Source organism: Mirounga angustirostris, unplaced genomic scaffold (assembly GCF_029215605.1).
Source record: "Mirounga angustirostris isolate CCGP_5_RB_7025 unplaced genomic scaffold, mMirAng1.0.hap1 SCAF_17, whole genome shotgun sequence".
Classification (NCBI taxonomy): Eukaryota; Metazoa; Chordata; class Mammalia; order Carnivora; family Phocidae; genus Mirounga; species Mirounga angustirostris.
Genome location: NW_026991725.1, coordinates 4,530,978 through 4,555,588, shown reverse-complemented (window position 1 = coordinate 4,555,588; position 24,611 = coordinate 4,530,978). Strand labels below are relative to the sequence as shown.

Here is a 24,611-nt window from a genome sequence, read left to right as displayed (position 1 = left end):
TTTCTGCCTGGACTTTGGTTTTCTCACACGTAAAATGGGGCATCGGGCTAGATCATCTTTGTCCCTTCCAGCTCAAATGTTCTGTGGATCTAGGTGGGAATGACCGTTCACTGCCGCATCATGAAGATTGACATTGAGAAGTTTAGCGCCGACCTTACCTGCCGAACCTCAGACCTCATGGACAGGAACAACGAGTGGAAACTGCCCAAGGACACCTACTATGACTTTGATGCCGAAGCAGCAGACCACAAGCAGGAGGAGGACATGAAACGGAAGCAGCAGCGGACCAGTGAGTGTGGCCACCACCACACCTGTGCAGCCCAGGTCTCGGCAGCCCTCCCTCCACAGGATGCGCTTGCTGATGGCTGTGCCCCGGTGGGAGTGAGTGCTTAGCTCTGAGGTGCTGAAGCCCAGAGACATCATGGATGGAGTCAGTGGCAGGGCTGGAAGCCAGGGTCTTCTCGGGCCACACGTTCTTTGCTAATGCACTGTGACGTTTAAAGGCTCGTTTTCTGAGCACCTTAGGAGCCCAGGTTCACACATCCTTCACATCAGAGAATCCAGGTCGGTGAGGGTAAAGGAGTCTCAGAATTTGACAGGGGGTCAGAAATGAAGCCACGATTTGTCCCATGATTTTGGGCTCCCAGGCCCCTCACCTGATCTGTTGTTCTTTCCTGCCCTCCTCAGCATACATCAAACGAGTGATTGCACACCCATCCTTCCATAATATAAACTTCAAGCAAGCAGAAAAGATGATGGAGACCATGGACCAGGGTGACGTGATCATCCGCCCAAGTAGCAAGGGTGAAAATCACCTGACCGTGACCTGGAAGGTCAGCGATGGCATCTACCAACACGTGGATGTGCGGGAAGAAGGCAAGGAAAATGCCTTCAGCCTGGGAGCCACCCTGTGGATCAACAGTGAGGTGAGAGCCAGCTCCTGCCCACTTCCCATCCCCTGTCCTGCTTCCAGAAACAAGCCATTTCTGGCTACTTTCAGCTGACGTTAGTGACTTATGTGCGTTGTATGTATTTTAGCTGCACAGAGCAACAGAACAGGAGGTTGATTATGAGATGAGTCATTTGATAACAATTTTTATATATTTTGCTCCTTTTTCTGTGTCCTCTAAATTTTAAAATAGGCTACCTAGAGAGCGCCAGCGGAGGAAGAGGAGAAAATACACGTGCAGAAGCAAATGATCACGCACGCATACACACACGTGTTTCCCTTTTTTGTTTTCGGTAGAGAAAAATTTTACGAAGCTCCCTGTTGTTCCCAAGTAGCAGGGGAGAATCGAAGTTACAGTTTAAAGGATTTTGAGCCTTGTAAGCTGATAGATCTGGGCACAACTCAAACAGCTGGATCAATGGAGGGGACTTTGCAGTGGAGTGAGGCCACAGCAGGGCTGGGAAGTCCACGTCCTCCCATGGGTTCTCTTCTGAGTGGATTGGATGAAGGGCCAGGAGTCTCAGCTGGCAGTGTGACCCGTGGGGCCTTTACCATCTCCCCACAGGAATTTGAAGACTTGGATGAGATTGTTGCTCGCTATGTACAGCCCATGGCGTCCTTTGCCCGGGACCTCCTGAACCACAAGTATTATCAGGACTGCAGTGGTGGTGACCGTAAGGTGAGTCCAGGGCTCTTCAAGGCGTGACCTCTCCCGGTCACTTCAGTATGTCTGGTTTCCCTTCAGTGTAGGGGATGTTCTGGTGAAAGAGGTGTGCCTTGTGTGTGTACCAGACATTGTGTACCGAGCATGCTGCTATCCCAACCTCTCCCTCTCGTTCTACCCCCAGAAATTAGAAGAGCTGCTCATCAAAACTAAGAAGGAGAAGCCCACTTTCATCCCTTATTTCATCTGTGCCTGCAAGGAACTGCCCGGCAAGTTCCTACTGGGATACCAGCCCCGGGGTAAACCCAGGTGAGTACTGGTGCTGAGAAGGTGCTGCTGCTGGGGTCCGCAGATAGGCTAGCAGGGGAGTTAGCCCTGGAGCAGTCCTCTTGTCTGGTTCTGCCTGACTGTCTTTCCCCTCTTAACTTGTTTAGACCAGCAGTGGAGGTTGGAGTTGAGGATAGAGGGTGATGATTTAGAGGCAAAAGGGCAAAGATTCGGTAAGAAAGATACTTTCCTCAGCCCTGTGAGAGAAAGTTTCTTTCACCTCTTTTCTCTTCCAAGGAGTGATGGAAATGACCAGCCTCTCCCCACCTGACTGGCAGAGATGGGGGCCAGGACACAGGTCTCTCCTTTTCCCTCTCTGCTTTGCGCTGGCCAGGGCGGTGAGCACATGGCGGCTCATGGTCGCCGTAGTGTGCTAAAGAACTGCCTGCACTGAAGCGTTGGGTCAGAAGAGCTTCTCCTCCTCCTACCATTGACTCCCCTCTCCTTCCTTCTACATATTCCTTTGTCTGGGTCCCTTTAGAGCTCACTCTGAACCAAAGTCCCTTTTTCCTTTTTTCTTTTTTTGGATCTGCTTTCTTTTTGTCTATTACCCAGACTGATCATTCTACCAGCCTTCTCTGTGCCCTTGGCCAAGGCCAGTGCATTTCTGCTCTTGTCTGCCTATTATTGCCTGCACATGATAAACAGTATAGACTGTAGGTAGGGACTCAGTGGCTGGTGACAAGAAACTCTAGACTCTAGACCCTACACCATCTTGGGCACATGTGGAATATTGTTGTCGTTTCTGAGAAGCCATTTCTGACTCAGCTTCCAGAGGATGGCAGCCAAGGCTCTTGGCTGGACACTGTCCCATGAGAAACAGTTAAACAAATAAGGGACCTTTAAACAAAGGAGTAAAGGCACCATGATAACTTTCCATAGGAAGGCATGCAGACTCCTTGTGTTGCCAAACTAATGACACTTGAGTGTCATTAGATTTAGGAAGCAGGGTTCAACTTACATATAAATGAGAACTTGGTGCTTTTGTAATTGTCTGTTGGTAATTGACAGTTACCCTTAATCGAACAAAACCGTAATTTAGGCACCATGCTAAGTGCGTCCTGTGCACCGTCTCATTTATTCCTCACACGCAATTCTAAAGGTTTAAGGGTTGTTACTCTCATTTTCAAATGAAGCTGAGATTCGGGTTTAGTAACTTCACATAAAGTCATCTAGGTGGCAAGTGACAGAGCCCATCCTCACGTACTCCCTGCACCGCAGTGTTGAGTAAGGTCAGACTCCCCACCTAAACAGGGGTGCTTCCAGATTCCAGTTCATGGGGAATTGTGTTTGCTGCCCTGGGAGGCCCCTCCAACCCTGACACTGTGACCTCAGTCTTACCCTCACCTGCATGTGCTGCCATCATCCTGCAGCCCAGGATGGTGGCAGGATGGTGGGCCAGCCCCCTGCAGGCCATCCTCTGGCGACCTGTCCTAGCATACCAGGGGCTGCTGACTCCTGGCCTTGACCATGCTCACCTCCTCAGAGTGCGGCCTCCTTTGACAGAGTCGGGGCTCTTTCATCTCTCCTTTCCGCCCCAGCACCCAGCTTGGCTTCTTCACATGGTAGAGATCTGTTCTGACCCCTCTCTCAGGGCTGACCCCAAGTGGTGTCTGACGCATGTTTCCTTCCAAAATCCCAGGATAGAATATGTAACAGTGACTCCCGAAGGATTCCGGTACCGGGGCCAAATCTTCCCTACTGTGAATGGACTTTTCAGATGGTTTAAGGATCACTACCAGGATCCTGTCCCGGGTGAGTTCTGCGCTCTGGGGTGTGCTTAAAGGGACAGCTAGGCCCTGAATCCGGATGCTCACTTGCCACCTGTGGAAGGGGCGAGGCCTGAGCTGTCACCGCAGCTGCCTCACTCCTGCTCCAGCCTCCTGGCATCTACTTTGCCGACGCAGCTTCCCTTCTCTCCACCCACCTCAGACGTCCTCTAGCCCCCTACGTTGTGAAACCAGAAATAGGTTTCTGGAGGGACATAAGTAACTTTGGCCGTTTCCTACAGGCATCACCCCCAGTAGCAGCAGCAGGACCCGGACACCCGCTTCTATCAACGCCACCCCAGCCAACATCAACCTTGCAGGTGAGGAGCTCATGTCTGGGACTGGAGCTGGAGGGATGGCACCAGAAGGACTTTGACCTCTGATGTGCCCATCCCCCACCTCTGTGTGCTTACAGATCTGACACGAGCTGTGAATGCCCTGCCCCAGAACATGACCTCACAGATGTTCAGTGCCATTGCAGCCGTGACAGGCCAAGGACAGAACCCTAACGCCACCCCAGCCCAGTGGGCCTCCAGCCAGTATGGCTATGGCGGCAGCGGAGGGGGCAGCAGCGCTTACCACGTACGTGGCTTGGAGACGAGGCTCCCTGCAGGGGATGGAGAAGACTGAACGGGAATGATCATCCATTCCCGACCCTCCTTTACTGACCCGTGTCCATAGACTGGCCTCTGGCCGTGCCCACCACAGGGGGCTTCAGACATACAGATGGGGTCGCCACAGCCGTAGGAACTGTCTGCAACCCACAGTCCTTTGCCCTAGGCCCACGTGAGGGTAAAGGGAGTAAGGTCTGATTTTTCCATGGTCTTTTGGGATCTTTGGAACCCTCAAGTGGCCAGGACTGAGGGTTGTTGTGCCAGGTCCCATCCTGCTGGCCTCTCTCTGCTGCTTGGGACCACATACTGCTCAAGAGATGTTGGTCAGTTAGAAAGCTCTGGGCCGAGCCCCAGCTTTCAGCTTGCCGGAAGTTCGTAGCAAGTCCGAATAAGCCCCAAGCCCTTCCCCATTTGACCGTTCTCCTTTCTCCAGGTGTTCCCAACGCCAGCCCAGCAGCCAGTGGCCACACCGCTCATGACCCCCAGCTACTCGTACACAACCCCCAGCCAGCCCATCACCACACCACAGTACCACCAGCTCCAGGCCAGCACCACCCCCCAGGCGGCCCAGGCCCAGCCCCAGCCCTCTTCCAGCTCTCGGCAACGGCAGCAGCAGCCAAAGTAAGTATGTGGTCCGTGGCACAGGGCAGGCTACTAGGGGCAGGTGTCGCCAGCCTCCAGCGGGCTCGGCGTAGGCAGGGGCTTTGGACCTCGTGAGAGCTGTGACCCAGGCGATAGCTCTGGATGACTGCTTTCTGGGAGAAGCCAGAAGAGGGCCACGGGGCAGCCGGCAACGGCTGCTTTCTGTAAGGACAGGTGAGGGAAGGCTTCCTTCTAGCAAGCTCCCGGAGGGTCCTGATCTCAGAGACCCCTTCTTCCCGTTTCCAGGTCCAGCAGCCACGCCGCCATCGACTGGGGGAAGATGGCAGAGCAGTGGCTCCAGGAGAAGGAAGCCGAGCGGCGGAAACAGAAGCAGCGGCTGACACCCCGGCCCTCCCCCAGCCCTATGATCGAAAGCACCCCCATGTCCATTGCCGGCGATGCCACCCCGCTCCTGGATGAGATGGATCGGTAGGGGGCCCGCTCCTAGGACTCTGGTTACCTCTGAGGCTGGGAGAGGCCCAGCCGCCCACTGCCTCACTCCCTGCCCCTCTTTTTCTGTCCATAAAGTGGTGTGAGTTGACATTCTCTTTGGTGGTCAGCCTGGATGGGTGACAAGCTGGACGGCCTTGCGAATTTGAGCTCAGTGTACGCTAGGCGACAATTCTCCCACTCCAGGCCCTCACCGACCACCTGTCCCGGGACCAGGCTGGGAGGGGAGTGTGGCGGGGAGGAAGAAGAGGAAGACGAGAATGAGAGTGGAACAGTTTTGTATTCTGCTCCCTACAAGCCATTTTGAGCTTCTGCCCTCACCTGACTCTGGGCTGTGACCCTGGGGCACCAAGCTCAGCACATGAGTTTCCCCCAGCTCTTGAGGGGAGAGGAATGCTATTTATTCAGTTTGGGGCAGGAGGGAGAGGAGGGAAAGTATTTCTGACCCTGATGCCGACAGCTTGGGTGGCTAGCAAAGCAGAATTGCAGGGGACCTGGGGGAGCAGTGCTAACCTGCCCCGTGCCCGCCTGGCCGCCTTCACCCACCTGCTGCTGCCTCCGCTTCCTGCCTGTCATTTGAATAAACAGTGTTTCTACAGAGCACTTGGCAAAGCCTTTCTCTCCAACACTCCGGCTCTTGAAGGGTGGCTTTCAAAGCAGTGTGTGGAGCTCTGGGGGCTCCCCCTGACTCCTTCCAGGCCATCAGAGAGACAGTGACTCTGAACAGCAAGCGGCTTCTGTATCTGACTGCCTGGGGTCACGTACCTGCTCCACTCCCCAGCCCTGTGCCTGTTGTCTCTGTAAAATGGAGTGATCGATACCTGCCTCGTCCGGGCAGCTGCCAGGACTGAGAGAGGACGTGTGCGCGCTCAGCCCAGGGCCTAGGACCTCGTGAGGCCCCAGGACCCGTTAGGTGCTGTTACTACACTTGCACACAGCCCACCATCTGCGCCCGCTCGCTTCCTCTGGCACAGTGAAGAGGGGCTGCGCGTAACTTCCGGTTTCTCGAGCCCCTGCACCTCTTCCCCGGCTCTTTTTGCCAGCTGGGCCTTGGTCTGTGATAGTAGAGCGCCTCTACACAAGCACGGCTGCCCCAGGATGGGCCCCATGCTCGCCTGCTCCCACACACGCCCTGGAAAAGGAAGTGCCGGGCTGTGGCAGGGGAGGCCAGTCCCCCCTCTTACCAGCTTGGTCCAGCCAGCCCCCTGGCCCTGGCCCCTTCCCCCAGCCTGACTGCCTCGTTGTGTTCTAGACTCCTGGTATGCCGTGTTTCTTCAGAAGGGCTTCGCCTCACAGCTTTGCAAGTTGGTGCTGGGAAAGTGAGGCTTTCCCTCTCCCTTTCCTCTGCTTGGGGCTCAGCAGAGAAATCAGGAAAGGTCACTACTGCCCAAACTTGATGAGCCTCCCATCTGGACTTCATCCCGTCATTCAAGATCTCTTTGGCTGTTGACAAGAGTTGGGAGGGAAAGGCTGCTCTTCTGCCAGGAACTCGTTTCCATTCCCTTCAGCACAGAGGTCTGGAAGGGCCTAGCAGGAGTGGGGACACACCAGCTGGGAAGATCATGTTCCCTTCGGTGCCACCAGCATCTTCCTGAAGGCCACTTAGAGGAGGGAGAGGCCAGGCACAGTGGCACAGAGTGGGTTAAAAGGTTCAATTTATTAGGGGTGTCACTGCAGACAGCACTGCCTGTCCCTGAGCGGATTGCACACAGACCAGTCTCCCAGGAGACGGGCAGCCTCCTTCCCACCCCCCCCAGATGTGCTCCTCTCCTGCCCCGAGCCTAGGATGTTACAGAGAAGCAGGCCGTGTCCCCCACTGTCCTCCCTCCTACGTTCCCATGGACTCCCTCCTGAAAGACAGATTACCCTTCAGAAACCCCTGCAGCCCCCTGGCCCCTTGGCTCCAGCTATGCCCAGAGCCCACCCCCAGCCCCAGGGACAGGTTGGAGGGAGAGAGAACAGCAGCAGGGGGTCAGCTACAGGCTTGACGCATTTATTCTTCACCGTGGACGCCCTGGCCTCAACTGAGATTGGGGTTTGATCCTGGGGGAGATTTCCTCTTGACCTTGACTGGTGAGGTCTTGGCCCCAGGTTTCTTAGTCTGGACCGTGTTCTTCTTTCTCTTCCTGGGTGACGAAGACTCCACAATATCCTCGCTGGAGGGCTCCTCCCGCCTGGGGTCATTGTAACTGTCCTCACTCTCCAGGTCTTCCCGGCTGTCTGGGCTGGACTCGGACATCCTGGTCAACTCTCTCGGGCTTACTGATCGGCTCAAGTCTGGAGGTGAAGATTCCAATTTCACCGGGCTTTTCTTCTTAATCAACTTGCCCTTCTTGACTTTTTTCTTCGGCTTTACCTTCTCATCCGTCTCCTCTTCCTTGTCTTTCTCTTTTTCTTTTTTCTTCTTCACCTTCTTGATCACCTTGTTGCCTTGGGACTTTCCCGTGGGGCTCTCGGAGCGCCAGATCGTGATGGGAGCTGCTGAGTCCAGGGTACCTGTGACTGCGCCCAGGCCTGTGTCAGCGGGTGCAGGGGTGGCGGGCCCTACTTGGGTCGGGATGGGAGGCTTGCTTTCCTCCTCCTCCTCCTCCTCCTCCTCCTCCTCCTCCTCCTCCTCTTCATTCAGGTCGTCTGCCACATAGTCATGGTGGACTGGATGGTGGATCACTGCCACAGAGACAGGCCTATAGCTTTTGCACCTGGGAGGGAGGGGGACAGGGAGAGAGAGGATTGACAGAGAGTGGGGGGGCCGGTGCCCCTTAGTGCCGCCCCTGTCAGCCTGCCAGCACTCACCAGCCATACCAGAACCGCTCCACACACTCTTCCTCTGGGATGAGCTCAAAGCAAGGGGACTGGATGATGTTGAAACATGTTGAGCCCTCCTCTCGGGAGCAGGTTGGGCCCACATCTCGGGAGTTGTCGCTATTTGTCTTCTCTGAGCAGTCCTTCAGCCTGCCACACAGAGGACTCAGCCTGGCTTCCATGCCTCCGTGACTCCCCCCGGGACCCAGAGCGAGAAGCCTGGGGGACAGCTGGCCTCTGCTGGACTCAGCCCAGGCTGCCAAAAGACCTCCTCCCCATGGCTCTGGAGCAGAGCCAGGTTTACAAAGCTGGGGCCGGGCTAGCAGTGCCAGGTCAAAGCTGAAGGGGGAACCACAGGGAAATTGTGGGCCTAGCTCTGCCCAGCAGTCTCTTCTGGGCTGCGGGTCTCCCAAGAAGGAGGGCCCTTACCTAGAATCACAGTCACAGTGGCTGGCGGAGTGCAGGTGCAGGTTGTGGTGGCCATAGTCTGAGGTGAAGGGGTGGATGATGTGCCCAGTGCACTGCTTGTGTTTCCAGCAGCACCTGTCCGGGTCCTTGAATTCACCTGGGGTGGCGACAGTGGCACACCTCTGGGTCTCCCCTCCCATAGCTCAATCTAAAGGCTTCGCCAGATTCAGCTGCTGCCACCCACCCTCCCCTTCCCCGGCAGCTTTCTACTTCAGAGTGGTAACCACCTCGTAGGAACCCAGTACTCCCCTTTCCCCTCAGGTCCCCTGCACAAATCCTCCCCCACAGACTCCGAGGAAAATGTCTCAGCGAGTCCCCTTTGCTGCCCCATGACACCTGCCTCTTCCACTCCCCGCCTCCTGCTGAACCTGCTGGAGCCCTCCACAGGCTGCCCAGGGAGGCGAAGGCCCTCCGGCCAAGCAGACCGTGGAACCATGTGGCCGACAGGAGCACCAGTTCAGAAGTCCCCCGCCCCCCCTGCACAGGCCAGGAGGCCCACTCCCTACCACTCAGCCTCAGGGTCACTCCGGCCCCAAGCCCTGCTGTGGCCTGGAGGGGAGATAAGGTCAGGCCCCTCAGCTTCTCCACCTGACTCTGGCGCTTGCTTTCCCCTCCTCGTCTCCAAGATCCGCCTCCCTTCTGACACCTTCCTCCCTTTCTCACTTCTCTCCCATTACCCATGCTCACACTTTGCTCCATGCTCATCAAGGCCCCGTTGCCCATCCCATCTCCTTAGGGCCACAGACTTGAAGGACCCGCCCCCACCCCGAGCCTGGCCACCGGTTGGAGGCAGCACAGGTACCCTGGACACAGCGAAGCCGCTGGGGTGAGGATTTGGCATTTGGGGAAAGCCCTGAAGAAAGGCTCCACCTCTTTTGCTCAGGCCAACACCAGCCCTCTCCCATCCTCTACCCCTACCGCCTCCCCTCTGACCCTGCCCAAGGCTCCAGTCTACCAACGGCTCTCCCTCAGGCTGCCATCTAAAAGGTGAGCCTGTGAAGTGACTCTGTGCCCAAGCTCTCACGTACCAGGACAGAGAGAACAAGGTGCCTTCTTGCAGGTCCCCCCTTGGACTCCAGCTCCACCCACCCCTGCAGGAAGAAGTGAGCTGGCACTGGTGAGTTCCAGCCTGGTATGGGGCGCTACGGTGGCCTTATCCCTCCAGACAGGCAGGGAGAACTGAGCCTTTACCCAGCCTCTACAATGGTGGACCTGGGACAAGGCCTCACACTGGCCACGCCCCAGGAGGTAACTCAGGCTGGGGGTGTGTTAGTCCAATGGCCTTGAAAGTGCTTGAGAGATGAGGGGACAGCAGCTTCCTCCCTTCCCCCCACCAGGCCGTGAGGGCCCCGGGTCCCCCATCCACCCCTGACCCACTTGGTGGCCTCCCTTTCTGCTTCTCTGCCCATGCCCCCTTTCCATCCTGGGGGAATAAGGCATGTGAGGCCGGACCTTGGGTCACCACCACCACCACCTTCTTCAGCACTGCTGAACTGGGGACAAGGGGCAGCAGAGTGACAAGTGCCCTGTACTTGACATCAGACCGGCCTGAGTACAAGTCTTGGCTCTGTCACTTACTAGCTGGGCATCCCAGGGCAAGTTACTTCTCTGCGCCTTCATTTCCTTATCCATAAAGTGGGGATGGCGGTAATATATATTTTGCAGGATTGTTGAGAGGGCTCAGTTCATATACGTCAAAGAAGTCTGTGCACATAAAGTGCTAGGCCAAAGATAAGGGTGATTATGGCCTCGGGGAATGGGGAATGGGCCCTCCCAGCCTGGGCCTGGCAGGAGTAGGGGATGGGCTGGGGCTGGGGCAGCTGGATAACCTGTTCAGGACCAAACACTTCCCTCCCTCCTGCCTGCCACCAAGTGTCAAGTTTTCCCAAGTGAGGGGGGTGGGGAACCCTGGACCCACCTTCAGAGGAGAAGGTAGATGCATTGGTGCTAGATGGCACACCAGCCAGCCGATGTCCTCTCTCCCAGCCGGGTAACCTGTTTACATCTGAGAGAGTATAGAGTGGCGGCGGCGGCAGCCCCCTCCCCATGCCATCCATGCCTCAAACATTCCCTGACAAGCTCCGCCCTCGCCCTGGAGATGCGGGGAAATTAAAAAAAAAAAAAAAAAAACCCAACAGCCCCTGTTCTCAGGGAGAGGAGAGGGACACAGAGGATGAACAGTTCAGGGTGGCGGCATGATGCAGACACTGATGGGAAGGGAGGTGGGAGGAAGGCCTGTGGGAGCAGAGAACAAGAGAGGCAGGGCTGGGGGTGGGGGGTGATGAGGAAGACTTCCTGGAAGAAGCATAACAGGAGCGGAGTCTGGAGTAACAAATGGGAGTGAGCCAGAGCCTAGGCAAGGAGGGACAATTCCAGGAATTTCCAGGGTGTGTGGAGGCTGGTCAGACAGTGTCCCTCGGCTGGGGCCACAGCTCCATCAGCAACCAAGGCAGAATCTGCCACTTGCCTTGCTTTCCCCCAATTAGCTTTGTCCTTTGAGGCATCAGAGCTGAGTCCTGCTCCTTGAGCTGATTGCTTGGGGGACTTTAGCAGGGCCTTCAGTGGCACTTGGTCATCTTTCTACAGGTCCCTGGTCAGCTCCTTCTATTTTCCACAGTTCAGTAAGTACCCAAAATGTATTGAATGAATGAATGAATGAATGAATGAATGAATGAATGAATGAATGAATGAAACTTGCAGCACCTTCCTGGAAGTTCCTGCCCTGCTGCTGTTCCTCTCAGCTCATTGCACCAGCATTACCTGAGGCTGCTCCCACCCTCATCAACTCTCCTCCAGCCTGGGGAAGTACCCCTCCACCTTCCTCCTGCCCAAAGCACCTAATTCTAGGTCTCAGCCAGAATTTTTACCTCTTCACTGTTTTTGTTTTTTTCCTACAGGCAATGAATATCTTTAAACAAAACACTCTATAAACCCCATTTCTCCCTCTACCACTGCATATCCCACCTCTCTTCCTTTTCAATCCAGATTTATTCATGCCTTCATTTAACAGACATATTAGCTTCACTAGGCACCAGTGAAGGAGGCCCAGTCCCTATCTTCAGAGAATTCAGAGTCTCCACCTCTCTTCTAGGCCAGCCACATACAACATGGCAGCTACTGGGCCCTTCTATCAAAAAAGCCCAGGCATAGGCCACCAATGATTTCCTTTTTTTTTTCTTTTCTTTTTTTTAATGATTTTTTTAAGATTTTACTTATTTTTTTAAAGTAATCTCTATGTCCAACGTGGGGCTCGAACTCACAACCCCGAGATCATGTTCTATTGACTGAGCCAGCCAGGTGCCCCCCCACCAATTTCCTAATAGCTAAACCCAGTGGCCTTCTTTTTGTCTCATCTCACCTGACACTGTTGACCAATCAATCTCTTTTCTCCTGCAAACTGTTCTTCTGACTCCCATGACAGGCCTCTCTCATCTCATCTGCCTTCCTTCTCTGACTAGCTGTTTAGTTCTTTCCTGACTTCTTTGCGGTTTCCTTTTCCTCTGCTGTACCCCTAAAATTGGTGATTACCAGGGTTCTGTGTTTGGCCTCCTTCTCAAAGACTCTACAGCCTTCTCTTGGATAATGTCATCCACTTACATGGTTTCAACATCCACCAAAAAAATGACAAAAATCAGGGTCTCCAATCCAGACTGCTTTCCTGAGCACCGTCAATATCCTCTTGGACTTTCCCAAAACATCTTAGACCAGCATGTCCCACACAAGCCTATCATCCTCTCCTCACCCTCCATAAACCATCTCCTCTTGTCTCTTCCATTTCAGAGAGGAACACACACCTCACCTAGATATCTAGGGATCATTCTTTCCTTCACCTCTACACCAACTTGATGACCAAGTCTTGCCATGTCTACCTGCCCCCCACATCTGCCTCTCTCTTGGTTCGGACCTCCATTATCCCTAAGACTGCTGCAGGAGCCTCCTACCTGGCCTCTCTGCCTTCTGTTTCACTACCCTCATGCAGTCTTCACAATGCAGCCAAACTGAGTTTTCTAGAATACCAAGTGGTCTTCCACGTTCCTCCTGTTCAATAGCCATCCACTGCCTTCAGGATGAAGTGAAACTCCTTATCATGATATAACTGGCCCCCCAGAACCCAGGCCCTGGTTCCTTCCTCAGTTATAAGTTTCTCCCACGCATTCATCCTTCTTCCCACCTCTCGCTTCTCCATTCCTTCTCTCCTGCCTCTCCCTCCCCAGAAATAACTGTTCATCTTGGAAAGAACAATGCTATCTACCCAAGTAGAATTGATCACACATGTCTTGTGCCCCTCTACCCTGCTGTGGTACTTCATGCACTTACTCTATGGCAACATGTGACCAAGGCCCATATTTTATCTGCCTCTGTATCTGCAAGTCCTGGGACATGAAAAGTGCCCAGTAAATGTTGGTTGATTGAACGACTACATGAGTAGAATAAAACAAACCCTCTACTGGCACAACAAAGAAGCTATAGCGTTAGAGATTCTGCCCAGGGTTCAAAGCAGAAGACTTTTCTAGAAGAAGAAAATTGACCCAGGATGAGCATCTTCCCAACATTAGGCACTGTGCTGGGCTTTTAAAATATGCCTTTGATTCGAAATCCTCACCACAATCCATTCTAATTGATGGGGACTCAGAGACTCAGGATAAAAAACCTGTCCAAAGACACAAGTTAATGGGGCACCTGGGTGGCTCAGTCATTAAGTGTCTGCCTTTGGCTCAGGTCATGATCCCAGGGTCCTGGGATCGAGTCCCACATCGGGCTCCCTCCTCGGGGGGAGGCCTGCTTCTCCCTCTCCCTCTCCCACTCCCGCTGCTTGTGTTCCTGCTCTCGCTATCTCTGTCTCTGTCAAATAAATAAATAAAATCTTAAAAAAAAAAAAGAAACAAAGACACAAGTTAATAGATGGTAGAGGTGGGAGTCAAACCCAATCTTCCTGGCTCTGTATGAGCTGTTCCTGTGCTCTTTCAGCCCTATCTACTTGGGGTTCCTATCCAAAACCCAACCTGCTGTCACTTCCCTACTGCACCTGCTTTTCAGCTCCAACACAGCCAATTCTTCATCCTCTGGTTTGACTCAATCCTGACTTCACAATCTCCCAGATCCAGCCTGGACCCTGAGGGCCAGGATTCAAACTCTACTTTATCTGACTCCACTGTTCTTGCTCTCTCCGGAGTTACTGTGAACGCGGCTTGTAGACAGAGTCCGCTGATTAACTCCTCCCCAACCCCCAAGAAGCCCTAACAATCGTACTCTGTTTGCCAAGGGGTGGGGTTTAGTAACTCTCCTCAGATCTGAGGCAGGCAATCTGCTCTCTAGTTTCACAGGCAGGAGAGCTCCTACTGGAAGAGCAGTGCAGCGCTCCTGCAGCCGAAGTAATTGTGTCCGGACACAGGCGGACTTCATAATGAAATGAGAGTGACAGCTCGAAAGGAAGAGGGAGGCTGGTGGTCTTTTTCTTGGAGGGGCATTTAACCAGGCGCAGGGGCCTAACTCAAAACTCACAGGTGATGCTCATTTGTACAGAATCCTCCCAGTCCTGCGGGCTGAGGAGCTCCCCCCGCCCTTGTGGCACAGGTGGCGGGCTTCCAGGTTGGGCACCAAAGCAGATGAATGGGGGAGGAAGGGAGGGGAAAGGGAGAAAGGAAGGGAAGTAGGGAGAAGGAAGGAGCTAGGCAGTGCGGTGTGCACGCGTCTCCTGGGAAATGCCGCTCTCGCCCCGCCCACACATGGCGGTGATTGTGATGTCACGCGTGGAACCTCCAGACTCCTTCCTCCCCTCAGAGTCAGTGGAGCCGCCCTCCGCAGCCTAGCGACTGGGTGGGTGCTGGACCAGGCGCTCCAGCCAGGCCCCGCGTTTCTTAGGCGGCGGTCGGGGCTCCGGAGGCAACACGGCAACGCCTTCCAGCCCTACAAACTAGGGGTTGGCGGCTCCGGCTCCAGCCGGACTGGCTCAGCCGAACACGCAGGCACCCTGCAGGGCCTCAGTCCTCAATCATTGGTCCACGGCTCGGCGTGAGCCCGCCCCCAGGCCCTAACTCCGCCCCAGTCCAGCCCCTGGCCCCGCCTCTCTCGCCTGGCTCTCCCCAGTTCTAAACCCTCCTTGGGTGCCACGCCCCCAGATCGAAACCCACCCCCAAACTCCTGCCCCGCCCCCTCTTTACCAGTGCTGCTCTCATCCCAGATGCTGGCATTGTCCTCAGTCTTTTCCTTAGTCCACCTTTCAATCCTCAGTGTCGTCCTGACCCACATCGCTCTCAACCCAGTTCTCGTCTCTACAAGACTCTTCCTCGCAGAAGTCCAATCCTGAACCTCAGCTTGGTCGAGCCAACCATAAACCCCAATCTCAGCTTCGCCGCAATCCAGCCTTTAACTCCGCCTCATGTTTGCCCAATCCCTCCCTCCACCTTCCCCTGGCTCTGCGTTGTCTTAGCCCAAATCTAAGCTTCAGCCGCGCTCTTCATCCGGGGCCTCCCAGCTCCTTCCAGGCCCCTCTTTGTCCCACCTTTAACCTTAGTACCACCTCTTTATTTCAGGCCTAAACCTTAGCTCGGCCGCTCAGGCCCAGCCCTCAGTCCCATCCCTAGTTCCTCTCCAGACCGACTCCCAGCTCTTAGTCCTACCCCCAGACTTTAGCCCCGCCCCTACCCCGTTCTTAGCCCCGCCCCAGCCATTCTCTCAACTTCAAGCTTCCGCCGCAATCCAGCCCCTCCCAAGCCTTCGGAACCCAGCCGCGGCCCTGGAGCCCCGCCCGCCTCCCCGCAGGCACCCCGGCTTCTTCGAGCTCTCTCTCGCTCTGGAGCAGGGCCGTCTCTGGCTCGCTCGCGTTCGCGCGCGTTCTCTCCTTCTGCCCTCAGGCCCCTCCACAGGAGCCCAAGGCCCAGTTCTCAAGATGAGGACTTGGTGTCGGTTCCCAGCCCCTCGTGGCGCCCACCCCCAAGGCCCTCTCCCCGCGTTCCCTCCTAGCCCCCGCAGGCGCCCTGTCCCGGAGACAATACTGCCCAATAAAGATGGCAACATAGAGCCAGGGTCTCGGTTACTGTTCCCCCAGTAATTAAAATAATTAAGGTTTCTGAGCTCTTCTTATGTATGTTAGTGCTCTATCTTATTTCGTTCACGCAACCGCACGTGTCTCCATAGGCTTGCCTGTGACGGGGAGCAGGGCCCCGGCATTCATAGTAACGTACTACACACACCCTTCAAACCCTTAAATATAGCATTTTACAGATGAGAAAACTGAGGCACAGAGAAGTTATTTGCCTGGGAGTCTGAGAGCTCTTTCCTTTAGTTCCTTATCCCCAATTGTGTCCTCCTATTTAGTGCTTATTCCCAAACTGCACATGCATCGATCACACACGTTGCATACATAAAAAAATCTCACACATGGACTACTGCAATATGGACACATGAACATGCCCCTTACAGATATCACCCAGAAAACCAAACCACACCCCTGATCCCCACACCCAGTGCAGCACAAACATTCCACAGCAGCTCTGTGGTGCAGGTTTCTCTCTCTCTCTCTCTCTCTCACACACACACACACACACACACACACACACACTGAGTTACAGGCTCTGTGCAAGAAGAGGGGTGAGGAGCACAGTCCTGTAAGGGAAGAGACATGGAAAAAACAATCCCAGGGAGTGTGAAAAAGTGTTAGAACCATACCACCCACCCTCCACACATCACTCCCCTCAAATCCTCTTGGCACCAGGCTCCTAAGCCAGGATATGCTTCAACAGATGGAAAAAAGGGGAAAGGATGATGTTTAAACTGTTTTCTCCAGTCATCCAGGGCCTCTCCTGCAGCTGCTGCTGTCTGCATGGTCCCAGCCTTTACCTTCCTCCAGGCCCAGGAGGCTGAGCAGACAGGGCCACTACCCAGGTGTCCCTTCTCACCTTAGCTCCAGACAACTCCAGGAACAGCAGGAAAGTTGAAGCCAGGAGAGAGGAGTATGCAGAAAAGCCAGCCCTTCCAGGACAGAGTGGCTGGGTGAGAATGGTACCAGGCACGTGGACAGGGCACTTGCGGATTGGGAGCCCGGGTCTGTGTTCTACTTGACCCGCCGGAGGCAACATGGCAGGATGACCTCTGAGGATGACACCTCAGAGGCCTCTCAGGATGACGCCTGAGGCCACAGGTGTCCCACCATTGTTGGCCCAGATGTCTAAGATACTTCCAGCCAATCTGACTCTGGATCAGATGTCGACAGGGAGCCAGGTTTTTCGCCACTCTTCCCTCTAATCAGTTATAATAGTTAAGGGTTTTTGTGGGTTTTTTTTTTTTAAGATTTTATCTATTTATTTGACAGAGAGAGAGACAGCGAGAGAGGGAACACAAGCAGGGGGAGTGGGAGAGGGAGAAGCAGGCTTCCCGCTGAGCAGGGAGCCCGATGCGGAGCTCGATCCCAGGACCTGGGATCATGACCCGAGCCGAAGGCAGACGCTTAACGACTGAGCCACCCAGGCGCCCCAACGGTTAAGGTTTTTGAGCTCTTCCAGTGTGTGTTAGTGTTTTATGTTATTTCATCCATGAAACTTCATCAGTATTATCAGCCTGATTTTACAGATGAGGAAACTGAGGCACAGAGGATAAGTTATTTGCCTGGGAGTCTGAGAGCTCTTTCCTTTAGTTCCTTATCCCCAATTGTGTCCTCCTACTTAGTGCTTATTCCCAAATTTTTACCACTGGATAACTGTTTTCTTTTTTTTCACCCTCTTCCTGACTTCGCTTTAAAAAATACTTCTCTTTGGGGCGCCTGGGTGGCTCATTTGGTTAAGCATCTGACCCTTGATTTCAGTTTAGTCAGTTAAGAGTCTGCCTTCAGCTCGTCATGATCCCAGGGTCCTGGGATCGAGCCCCACGTAGGGCTCCCTGCTCAGTGGGGAGTCTGCTTCTCCCTCTCCCTCTGCCCCTCTAACTGCCTGTGCATGTGCACTCACTCTCTCTCTCTAAAATAAATGGATAAATCTTTGAAAATAAATAAATAAATAAATAAATACAACTTCTCTGAGGAGAACACAGTGAGAAGTGATTGAAGATGAACAGTGAGGACTCAAATGGGGGACCTCCTGACTCAGAGCATGTCTTTTTCTTTTTGAAGAGGGAAAAAGGTATGCTGGTTTTTTCTCTTCTTTTTCTTTTTTTCTTTTTTAAAGTAAGCTCTAGGCCTACCTAACATGGGGTTTGAACTCTTGACCGTGAGATCAAGAGTCACATGCTCTACCTAGTGAGCCAGCCAGGTGCCCCTATGCTGTTTGTTTGTTTTATTTAGTTAATCAGGTTTTAAAATGTAAAAAGAGGGGCGCCTGGGTGGCTCAGTTGGTTAAGCGACTGCCTTCGGCTCAGGTCATGATCCTGGAGTCCCAGGATCGAGTCCCACATCGAGTCCCACATCGGGCTCCCTGCTCGGCAGGGAGTCTGCTTCTCCCTCTGACCCTCCTCCCTTTCATGCTGTCTCTCATTCTCTCTGTCTCAAATAAATAAATAAAATCTTTAGAAAAAAAAAACCTTCAAAAAAAATAAATAAAATGTAAAAAGACACTACTCATAAATTTATGCTTATAACACTAAAAATGTTAGATATTAGATAGCACATCTTTTTTTTTTTTTTAAGACTTTATTTATTTATTTGTCAGAGGGAGAGACAGCAAGCAAGCAAGCACAAGCAGGGGGAGCAGCAGGCAGAGGGAGAAGCAGGCTCCCCACCAAGCAAGAAGCCTGATGCAGGACTTGATCCCAGGACTCTGGGATCATGACCTGAACTGAAGGCAGATGCTTAACCAACTGAGCCACCAGGCATCCCTAGGTAACATATCTTCTGAGTAAGAGCCAAACCCATACCCGCCCTGGGCCTTCTGATCAATCCAAAGAGCATCCAAAACTCAATCACTTCTTACTGTGTTCTCCTCGGAGAAGTATTTTTTTAAAGGGAAAGCAGGAAGGGGGTGAAAAAAAGAAAACAATTATCTAGTGGTAGAAATTTGGGAATAAGCACCAAGTAGGGGGGACACAGTTGGGGATGAGGAGCCAAAGGAAAGAGCTCTGAAAGCCAACCACTTAGAGTCCAGTACAGCCCTCCAAAATGTGGTTCCTGAGCTCCCAGCCTGTCTAGATCCTGCCCAGGGGCCAGGGATGGCCAGAATCCAGCAGGAAGCTCCAGTCCCAAGATAGCCATCCAGTCCTGCCCAGTCCTCATCCCTCATCCCCAACAAAGGACTCCAGTCCCCAAACTGCTAATAACAGAGATTTTAATACATAAGGCACAGTGTGAGGCTGGGATCATTAAGCATCCTCATACTCAAAAGGGCCCAGCAGGCTAAGCAAAAGCAGCAGGGGTTACCTCCCCACTGCTGGGCACCCTGGAGAGCCCCCCAAAGGAGGGGGGAAACATCTAGTCTTTGGCACGGTGCCCGGGGCAGGGAGCAACTAGCATGGTCCCCACTACCCCTCCATGGGTACTGCCACCAAGGGGCAGCTCTTTGGTCTGGAAAAACAATCAGTGCAAATGTCCAGGGTCGAGCTCTAGGGCAGTCAAGGTGGCACAGTGCACCAGGGCTGGGCAGGCTCTGGACAGTCCCCTTACCGCTCACGGGCAACACGTGGGCTTCTTCTTGCTGGCAGTTAGGTAGAGGTTGCTGTCCTCACTATGGATGCCTGAAGAAGGCCGGGAAATATGTGAAGCAGGGATCAGGGGTTCCCCGCGCTCTCTGCCACCCCATCCAGGCAAACACTCACGGACAACATCCCCAATGCGCCGGGCCCCCGATTTCTCCAGCTCAGCCAGCACGTTGGCTTCAAAGGTCAGCGCCGCCACACGGAAGAAGAATTCCCGGACATTTTCACCTGACGCATGGGGCAGATGGGTGCTCAGGGGCCGTTCCAGGCCTCGAGTCACTGGGCACAGCTGAAAGGGCAGGAATGAGAGGCCAGGTGGACAGGAACACCACAGCAGAAGACCTGAAGCCTCTGACTCACCAGTGAGAGAAGAGACCGCCCAGTACTCAGCCTTCATCTCTTGGGCCACCTTGAGTGCATCTTTCTCCATCAGCACATACTGAGCAGGAGTCTGAGGGAAGGTCAGAGTCAGATGGCAAGGAGGGGGGCGGGGTCCCCTGACTGGGCTGGAAGCCGCCCCTCCCCTACTGACACACTCACACTCAAGTCCTTCTTGGAACCCACAAGGAAGAGAAGCACACTGGACGGGTCATTCTCCTTGAGTGCATCAGCGAGCCATTGTCTGCCACAGAGGGTAGACAATCAAGGATGAGTGAGCTTGGAGAGGCTCCTCCCGGTGGCACTCATATGCCCATCACACTCTCTCTGGTCCTCGATGCATTCTTTTCCTTCCCTACTAATGCTCCTGACCACCTCTCTTTTCTGAACCCTCTCTTCCCGGAGCCCCCATCGTAGCTCAGCATCCCCACATACTTGGTATGTTCCAAGGAGGCCACATCATTCAGGTTGAAGACAATGATGATGGCTGGAAAAGCGGCAGAGACAACTGACATTACCAGCTCATTTCCCAAATCCCCCCAGCCCTAGATTAGAGACCAGGAACACCCACCTGCCCCACTTCACCGAGGCCCTTACCTTGAGCTCCTCGGTAATAGGTTGATGCAATGCACTTGAACCTCTCCTGTCCAGCGGTATCCCAGCTGGGAGGAAGGAGGGGGTACAACACAGGTATGTGGGAGGGGGGCATGAGGTGGGGTTCAGGTGCTGGGGGAAGGAATGGCTGGGAGGTGTGGAGGAGGCACTCACAGCTGCAGACTGAAGGGGACACCCAACACCTCAAATCGTTCCATCTCAAAGTCCACTCCAATGGTAGCCTTGTAATTCTTATCAAAAGTATCTTTGCAGAACCTGAGGGAGCACCAGATGCTCTGGCCCTGAGCCCAGCCCACCTGGCTAGGTCTGGCCAAACCCTTCCCGGCCCAATCCAGCTCAACTAGAGCACCTTCTTACCTATTAATGAGACAAGTCTTCCCCACTGACAGATCCCCCACCACAATGACTTTGGAGATCTTAAATCTGTAGGACACAAAAGGGGGAAGGAGGCGTGAGCACTAGCTCTTACAACCTAGGGAGTCTCAATGTTCCCTACTAAGTCTATAAAGTTAGCTGCACCAAGGCTGAGGTTACCATAGACACGAGGCCTCCCAGGCAGCTTGCCTGGACACATATGCTTCCAGAAGAGTGTTTTGTGGTTCAACATCAGAGAGACAGGAATTTGAATCCCAGTTCTTACATCTACTAGCTGTGTGACTTAGGACAAGTTACTTAGCCTCTCTGAGCCTCAGTTTCAACATTTGTTTTTTGTTTTTTAGATTTTATTTATTTATTTGAGAGAGAGAATGAGATAGAGAGAACATGAGAGGGGGGAGGGTCAGAGGGAGAAGCAGACTCCCTGCTGAACAGGGAGCCTGATGCGGGACTCGATCCCGGGACTCCAGGATCATGACCTGAGCCGAAGGCAGTCGCTTAACCAACTGAGCCACCCAGGCGCCCTCAACATTTGTTAAGTGGAGATTTAGTATATACTCTATTGGGTTGTTGTGAAGGTGTTTGTTTTTTTTTTTTTAAGATTTTATTTATTTGACAGAGAGAGACACAGTGAGAGACAGAACACAAGCAGGGGGAGTGGGAGAGGGAGAAGCAGGCTTTCCACAGAGCAGGGAGCCCAATGCGGGGCTCTATCCCAGGACCCTGAGATCATGACCTGAGCCGAAGGCAGACGCTTAACGACTGAGCCACCCAGGCGCCCCTGTTGTGAAGGTTAAAATGAGATAAATGTCCTATATTCTGAGATAAAGGTATCCCCCCTTCACTCCCCCCACACACATTTTAAACATCTCTGAAATCAGGATACATCTTAAAAGTGATGGTGTTTTCCATTTAATAAAGGACAATAATAGTAACCAACACACTGCCTGGCACACAGTAACCGCTCCGTTAATGGCACGCCAATGTTATCAGTATTACCTTCTTTCACCCATAATGGGACACATCCCTACAGGCACAGCTCCCTGCCCTGGGGCTCAAATGGGTGGTATGTGGGAAGGTGAGCTGGTAACCACCCTCTCCTGTTGGGTACCCTCTCTGTGTCAGGAAGTGAACTGCCGTCTCTCTACCCCACCCCATTTCACAGGACTCATCACAACCTTGCTGGGAAGAAAAGGGAGAACACATGGGTGTAAAAATGGGGGAATTACCATATAACTGGTCGAGGCTGAAACGGAGCCCCAGGGGGTGCGTGTATACCCTAGCTTTGATTGAGACTTCCTTTCTTTGTTAAGGATGTCTAGCTCACCCCACGGTGCCTGTCCGGTGCTCCTGGCAGGCGCAGGTGACGCGGGGGTGGAAGTCTTTGTGCACGTGCAAAGCGGCCTCCTTCCTCAGGCACTGAGGGATAGAAGAGAATGGGACTCACCCACTCCTGGCCCACGTCCCGCAGCCAAGCTGCCCCGGGCGGGGGTAGGGGACCACCCAGAAGCAGCAGACCTAGCTGGGCGGCAGCGCTGGGCCCAAGCCTCTAACTGATCTGGTGCTGCCTCCTCCCCGCCCACACCCCACCGCAGCCAGAAGCCCGACGTGGCCCTGGCGCCTACCTGGGGCAGCTCCGCCAGGACGCGGTCCCTCCGCACCGGCGCCAGAATGTTCATCTCGCCTGCGGCCTTGCGGGGAGCCCCGAGAAGGCGCGGGGGCCTGATCCACCCCAGCGACCCGGGCCCGTGGAGACCCGACAATCACCCGCGACCGGGGTGTCCCGACTATAACTCTGGGCCACGGGGAGCCTACGGGAGCCCGCGGCCTCGGGGACGCTACGACCACAGCAGGCCACGGGGATGAGACGATCATCCGGGGCCGGGGCGAACCCACAATCACCCGGGCCCGAGTCGTCCCGACGACGACTCGGGGGCGGGGAGACTCCTCCGCCTCCAAATGGGGGCGGGGAGTCCCGTCCGGGGGGGCCCGGGCCCGCGCAGACCCCACAATAACTCGGGGCCGGATAGTTCCTACAATGACTCGGGGCCGCGGTGACCCGACGACAGCTCGGGGTTGAGGCGGTCCTACCATAACAGAGCCGCCCGGGGGCGCGGAGCGGCCCCGCCGCACGGGGTCAGTGTGGGCAGGGATGGCGCTGCAAGGCCCGCGGCCTGCTGGAGGAGGGGGCCAGGGGCCCAGTCCGCTGCAGGGCCCGGCGTCCCACTCCGCTCTCCCTTCGCGAGCGCTGTAACATGATCCCCGGAAATTCCTGGAGAAGGGCCGCCCCCTGCCCCTCTCCCGGCAGCTCCGGGCCTCGCAGCCTGTCCCAGCCTCCCCCTCCTCTCCTCCCCACGGCGCTGCCCCAGCTCTGGGTACCCTGCCAGACGCCTCACGGGCACCAGGACCGCCTCCACCCAGGCTGGAACCCGCCCAGATCGAAGTCCCCCAGGTCGCTCTCCCCTGCGCCTCTGGGCCGGCCTCCGGCTCCAAGGGGACCCTTACCCAGTCAAATTGGTGATGGAGAATCGGTGATTGCTGCGCAGTATCTGGCTGGGCCAGGAACCGGCGGGGAGGGGAAAGGAGGAGAGAAGGGGCCCAAGGAGAGGCGGCGCTTCCCTCAATTCCAGACCCAGAACGTGACTCATAGAGTCTGCCCCCGCTCGCCCTTCTGCCCTGGATGGGGTGGGGTGGGGGAAGCCGACAGGGGATGCCAGGGTCGGAATGGGATGCCCACCGAGGAAAGAGATGTCCAGTCTGGGGTGTCTTCCTTCAAGGCTCCCGTGTAGGCCGAGGGGTGGGAGGCTGAAGACGAACCTGCTTCCCTCAATGGAGTCTAAAGAAGGGCTAGGTGGACCTGAAACTTCGCCCTTTAGGTAGGTCGTGGCTCTGGGACTAGGGGACTCCGCTCTGGTACCAGCGTTCTGTCTGATCCCATTGGAATCTTACCCCCAAGGATAACTTTTCCATTTTGCAGTTCTGCAGGATAGGAGAGCAGTGTAGCACACAATAGTTCTCACCATCAAAGGGGAGATCTGGTTCGAAAGAAGGGAGGAGGAAGATAGAAAGTGTAGGGTGGAGGTGGGATAGACACAGACCTTCAGAGAAGCAAACCTAAGCTTTACTTGTTCTGTGTCCAGAACCGAATTCGAGGATGCAAACATGGACTGGAGCAGGGAAGGGAAGACTACTTAAAGGGAGGGGACAGTGGGGCACCTGGGTGGCTCAGTTGGTTAAGCGTCTGCCTTCAGCTCAGGTCATGATCCCAGGGTCCTGGGATCGAGTCCTGCATCGGGCTCCCTGCTCCACGGGAAGCCTGCTTCTCCCTCTGCCTCTCTCTTTCTGTCTCTCATGAATAAATAAATAAAATCTTTGGGGGAAAAAAAAAGGGAGGGGACTGTGAATGAAATTATTCACAAGAACTAGTGAGCCCTAGATAAATTTGTACCCCGGGTGTTTGGACTATTGGTCGTTTCAAGAGTATTATCGGGAAAACGCACGAAATCTGACAGTCACAGGTAAAGAGGGGTAGATGTGACCACCTTCTACGATACTTTCTCCTCCCCTCTGCCTGAGTCGACTTTTTCTGCCACCAAATCCCTGTGTTATTGATAAGCCACATCCCCACTCTGGACTAAATTTCCACGGAAGTTGTTAGAGGGACTTGGACCAGATAATTTCCTAAAGTTCTTTCTTTCTTTTCTTTCTTTTTTTCTTTTTGAGAGAGCGAGCGAGCATAAGTGGGGGGAAGGGCAGAGCAAGAGGGAAAAGCAGCCTCCCCGCTGAGGAGGGAGCCCGATGCAGGGCTCGATCCAAGAACTCGGAAATCATGACCTGAGCCAAAGATAGCCACTTAACTGACTGAGCCACCCAGGCGCCCCTGGACCAGACAATTTCTGCTCTAACATTCTAGAGCTTTGCTTCACTCTCCCTGAGTCAAC

General features: G+C 54.4%; 3 protein-coding genes across 13 annotated transcripts in view; 1 reads left to right on the top strand and 2 right to left on the bottom strand.

Moving 5' to 3' along the window:
- Positions 1–6,015, top strand: part of SUPT6H (SPT6 homolog, histone chaperone and transcription elongation factor) — a 32,214-nt gene extending 26,199 nt beyond the window's left edge. For 3 of the 4 annotated variants that reach the window (XM_064582927.1, XM_064582926.1, XM_045889489.3), the window contains exons 29-37: positions 94–289; positions 688–926; positions 1,515–1,628; positions 1,798–1,922; positions 3,583–3,695; positions 3,952–4,029; positions 4,125–4,291; positions 4,757–4,944; positions 5,212–6,015. In XM_064582927.1, coding sequence (XP_064438997.1) covers positions 94–289; positions 688–926; positions 1,515–1,628; positions 1,798–1,922; positions 3,583–3,695; positions 3,952–4,029; positions 4,125–4,291; positions 4,757–4,944; positions 5,212–5,398 — 1,407 coding nt within the window. In that variant the 3' untranslated portion in view covers positions 5,399–6,015. Of the gene's footprint in view, positions 1–93; positions 290–687; positions 927–1,142; positions 1,472–1,514; positions 1,629–1,797; positions 1,923–3,582; positions 3,696–3,951; positions 4,030–4,124; positions 4,292–4,756; positions 4,945–5,211 lie in introns of those variants that run through there. The other variant, XM_064582928.1, reaches the window with a different exon arrangement.
- A 649-nt stretch (positions 6,016–6,664) lies between these two features.
- On the bottom strand, positions 6,665–18,777 carry PROCA1 (protein interacting with cyclin A1). 5 transcript variants are annotated; one of them, XM_045889495.3, is made up of 5 exons: positions 14,847–18,777; positions 10,604–10,690; positions 8,647–8,782; positions 8,209–8,367; positions 6,665–8,114 (listed from the first exon to the last, which is right to left on the bottom strand). In XM_045889495.3, the coding sequence occupies exons 1-5, from the start codon at positions 14,932–14,934 to the stop codon at positions 7,436–7,438; spliced, it is 1,149 nt and encodes a 382-aa protein (XP_045745451.1). In that variant the 5' UTR covers positions 14,935–18,777; the 3' UTR covers positions 6,665–7,435. The 5 variants fall into 5 exon arrangements, with proteins under 5 accessions (XP_045745451.1, XP_045745452.1, XP_045745454.1 ...); XM_045889496.3 differs by lacking the exon at positions 14,847–18,777 and adding an exon at positions 14,188–14,759; XM_045889498.3 differs by lacking the exon at positions 8,209–8,367.
- A 141-nt stretch (positions 18,778–18,918) lies between these two features.
- On the bottom strand, positions 18,919–23,558 carry RAB34 (RAB34, member RAS oncogene family). 4 transcript variants are annotated; one of them, XM_045889500.2, is made up of 11 exons: positions 23,176–23,333; positions 22,296–22,392; positions 21,998–22,089; positions 20,653–20,718; positions 20,449–20,550; positions 20,278–20,342; positions 20,116–20,167; positions 19,843–19,924; positions 19,663–19,753; positions 19,423–19,530; positions 18,919–19,341 (listed from the first exon to the last, which is right to left on the bottom strand). In XM_045889500.2, exons 1-11 carry the CDS (start codon positions 23,316–23,318, stop codon positions 19,274–19,276), a joined length of 966 nt encoding a protein of 321 aa, XP_045745456.1. In that variant the 5' UTR covers positions 23,319–23,333; the 3' UTR covers positions 18,919–19,273. The 4 variants fall into 4 exon arrangements, 2 of the variants coding, with proteins under 2 accessions (XP_045745456.1, XP_045745455.1); XR_010408585.1 differs by having other exon boundaries at positions 19,279–19,341; positions 22,296–22,918; positions 23,176–23,558; XM_045889499.1 differs by lacking the exon at positions 23,176–23,333 and having other exon boundaries at positions 22,296–22,617.
- Between the last annotated feature and the right edge of the window lie 1,053 nt (positions 23,559–24,611).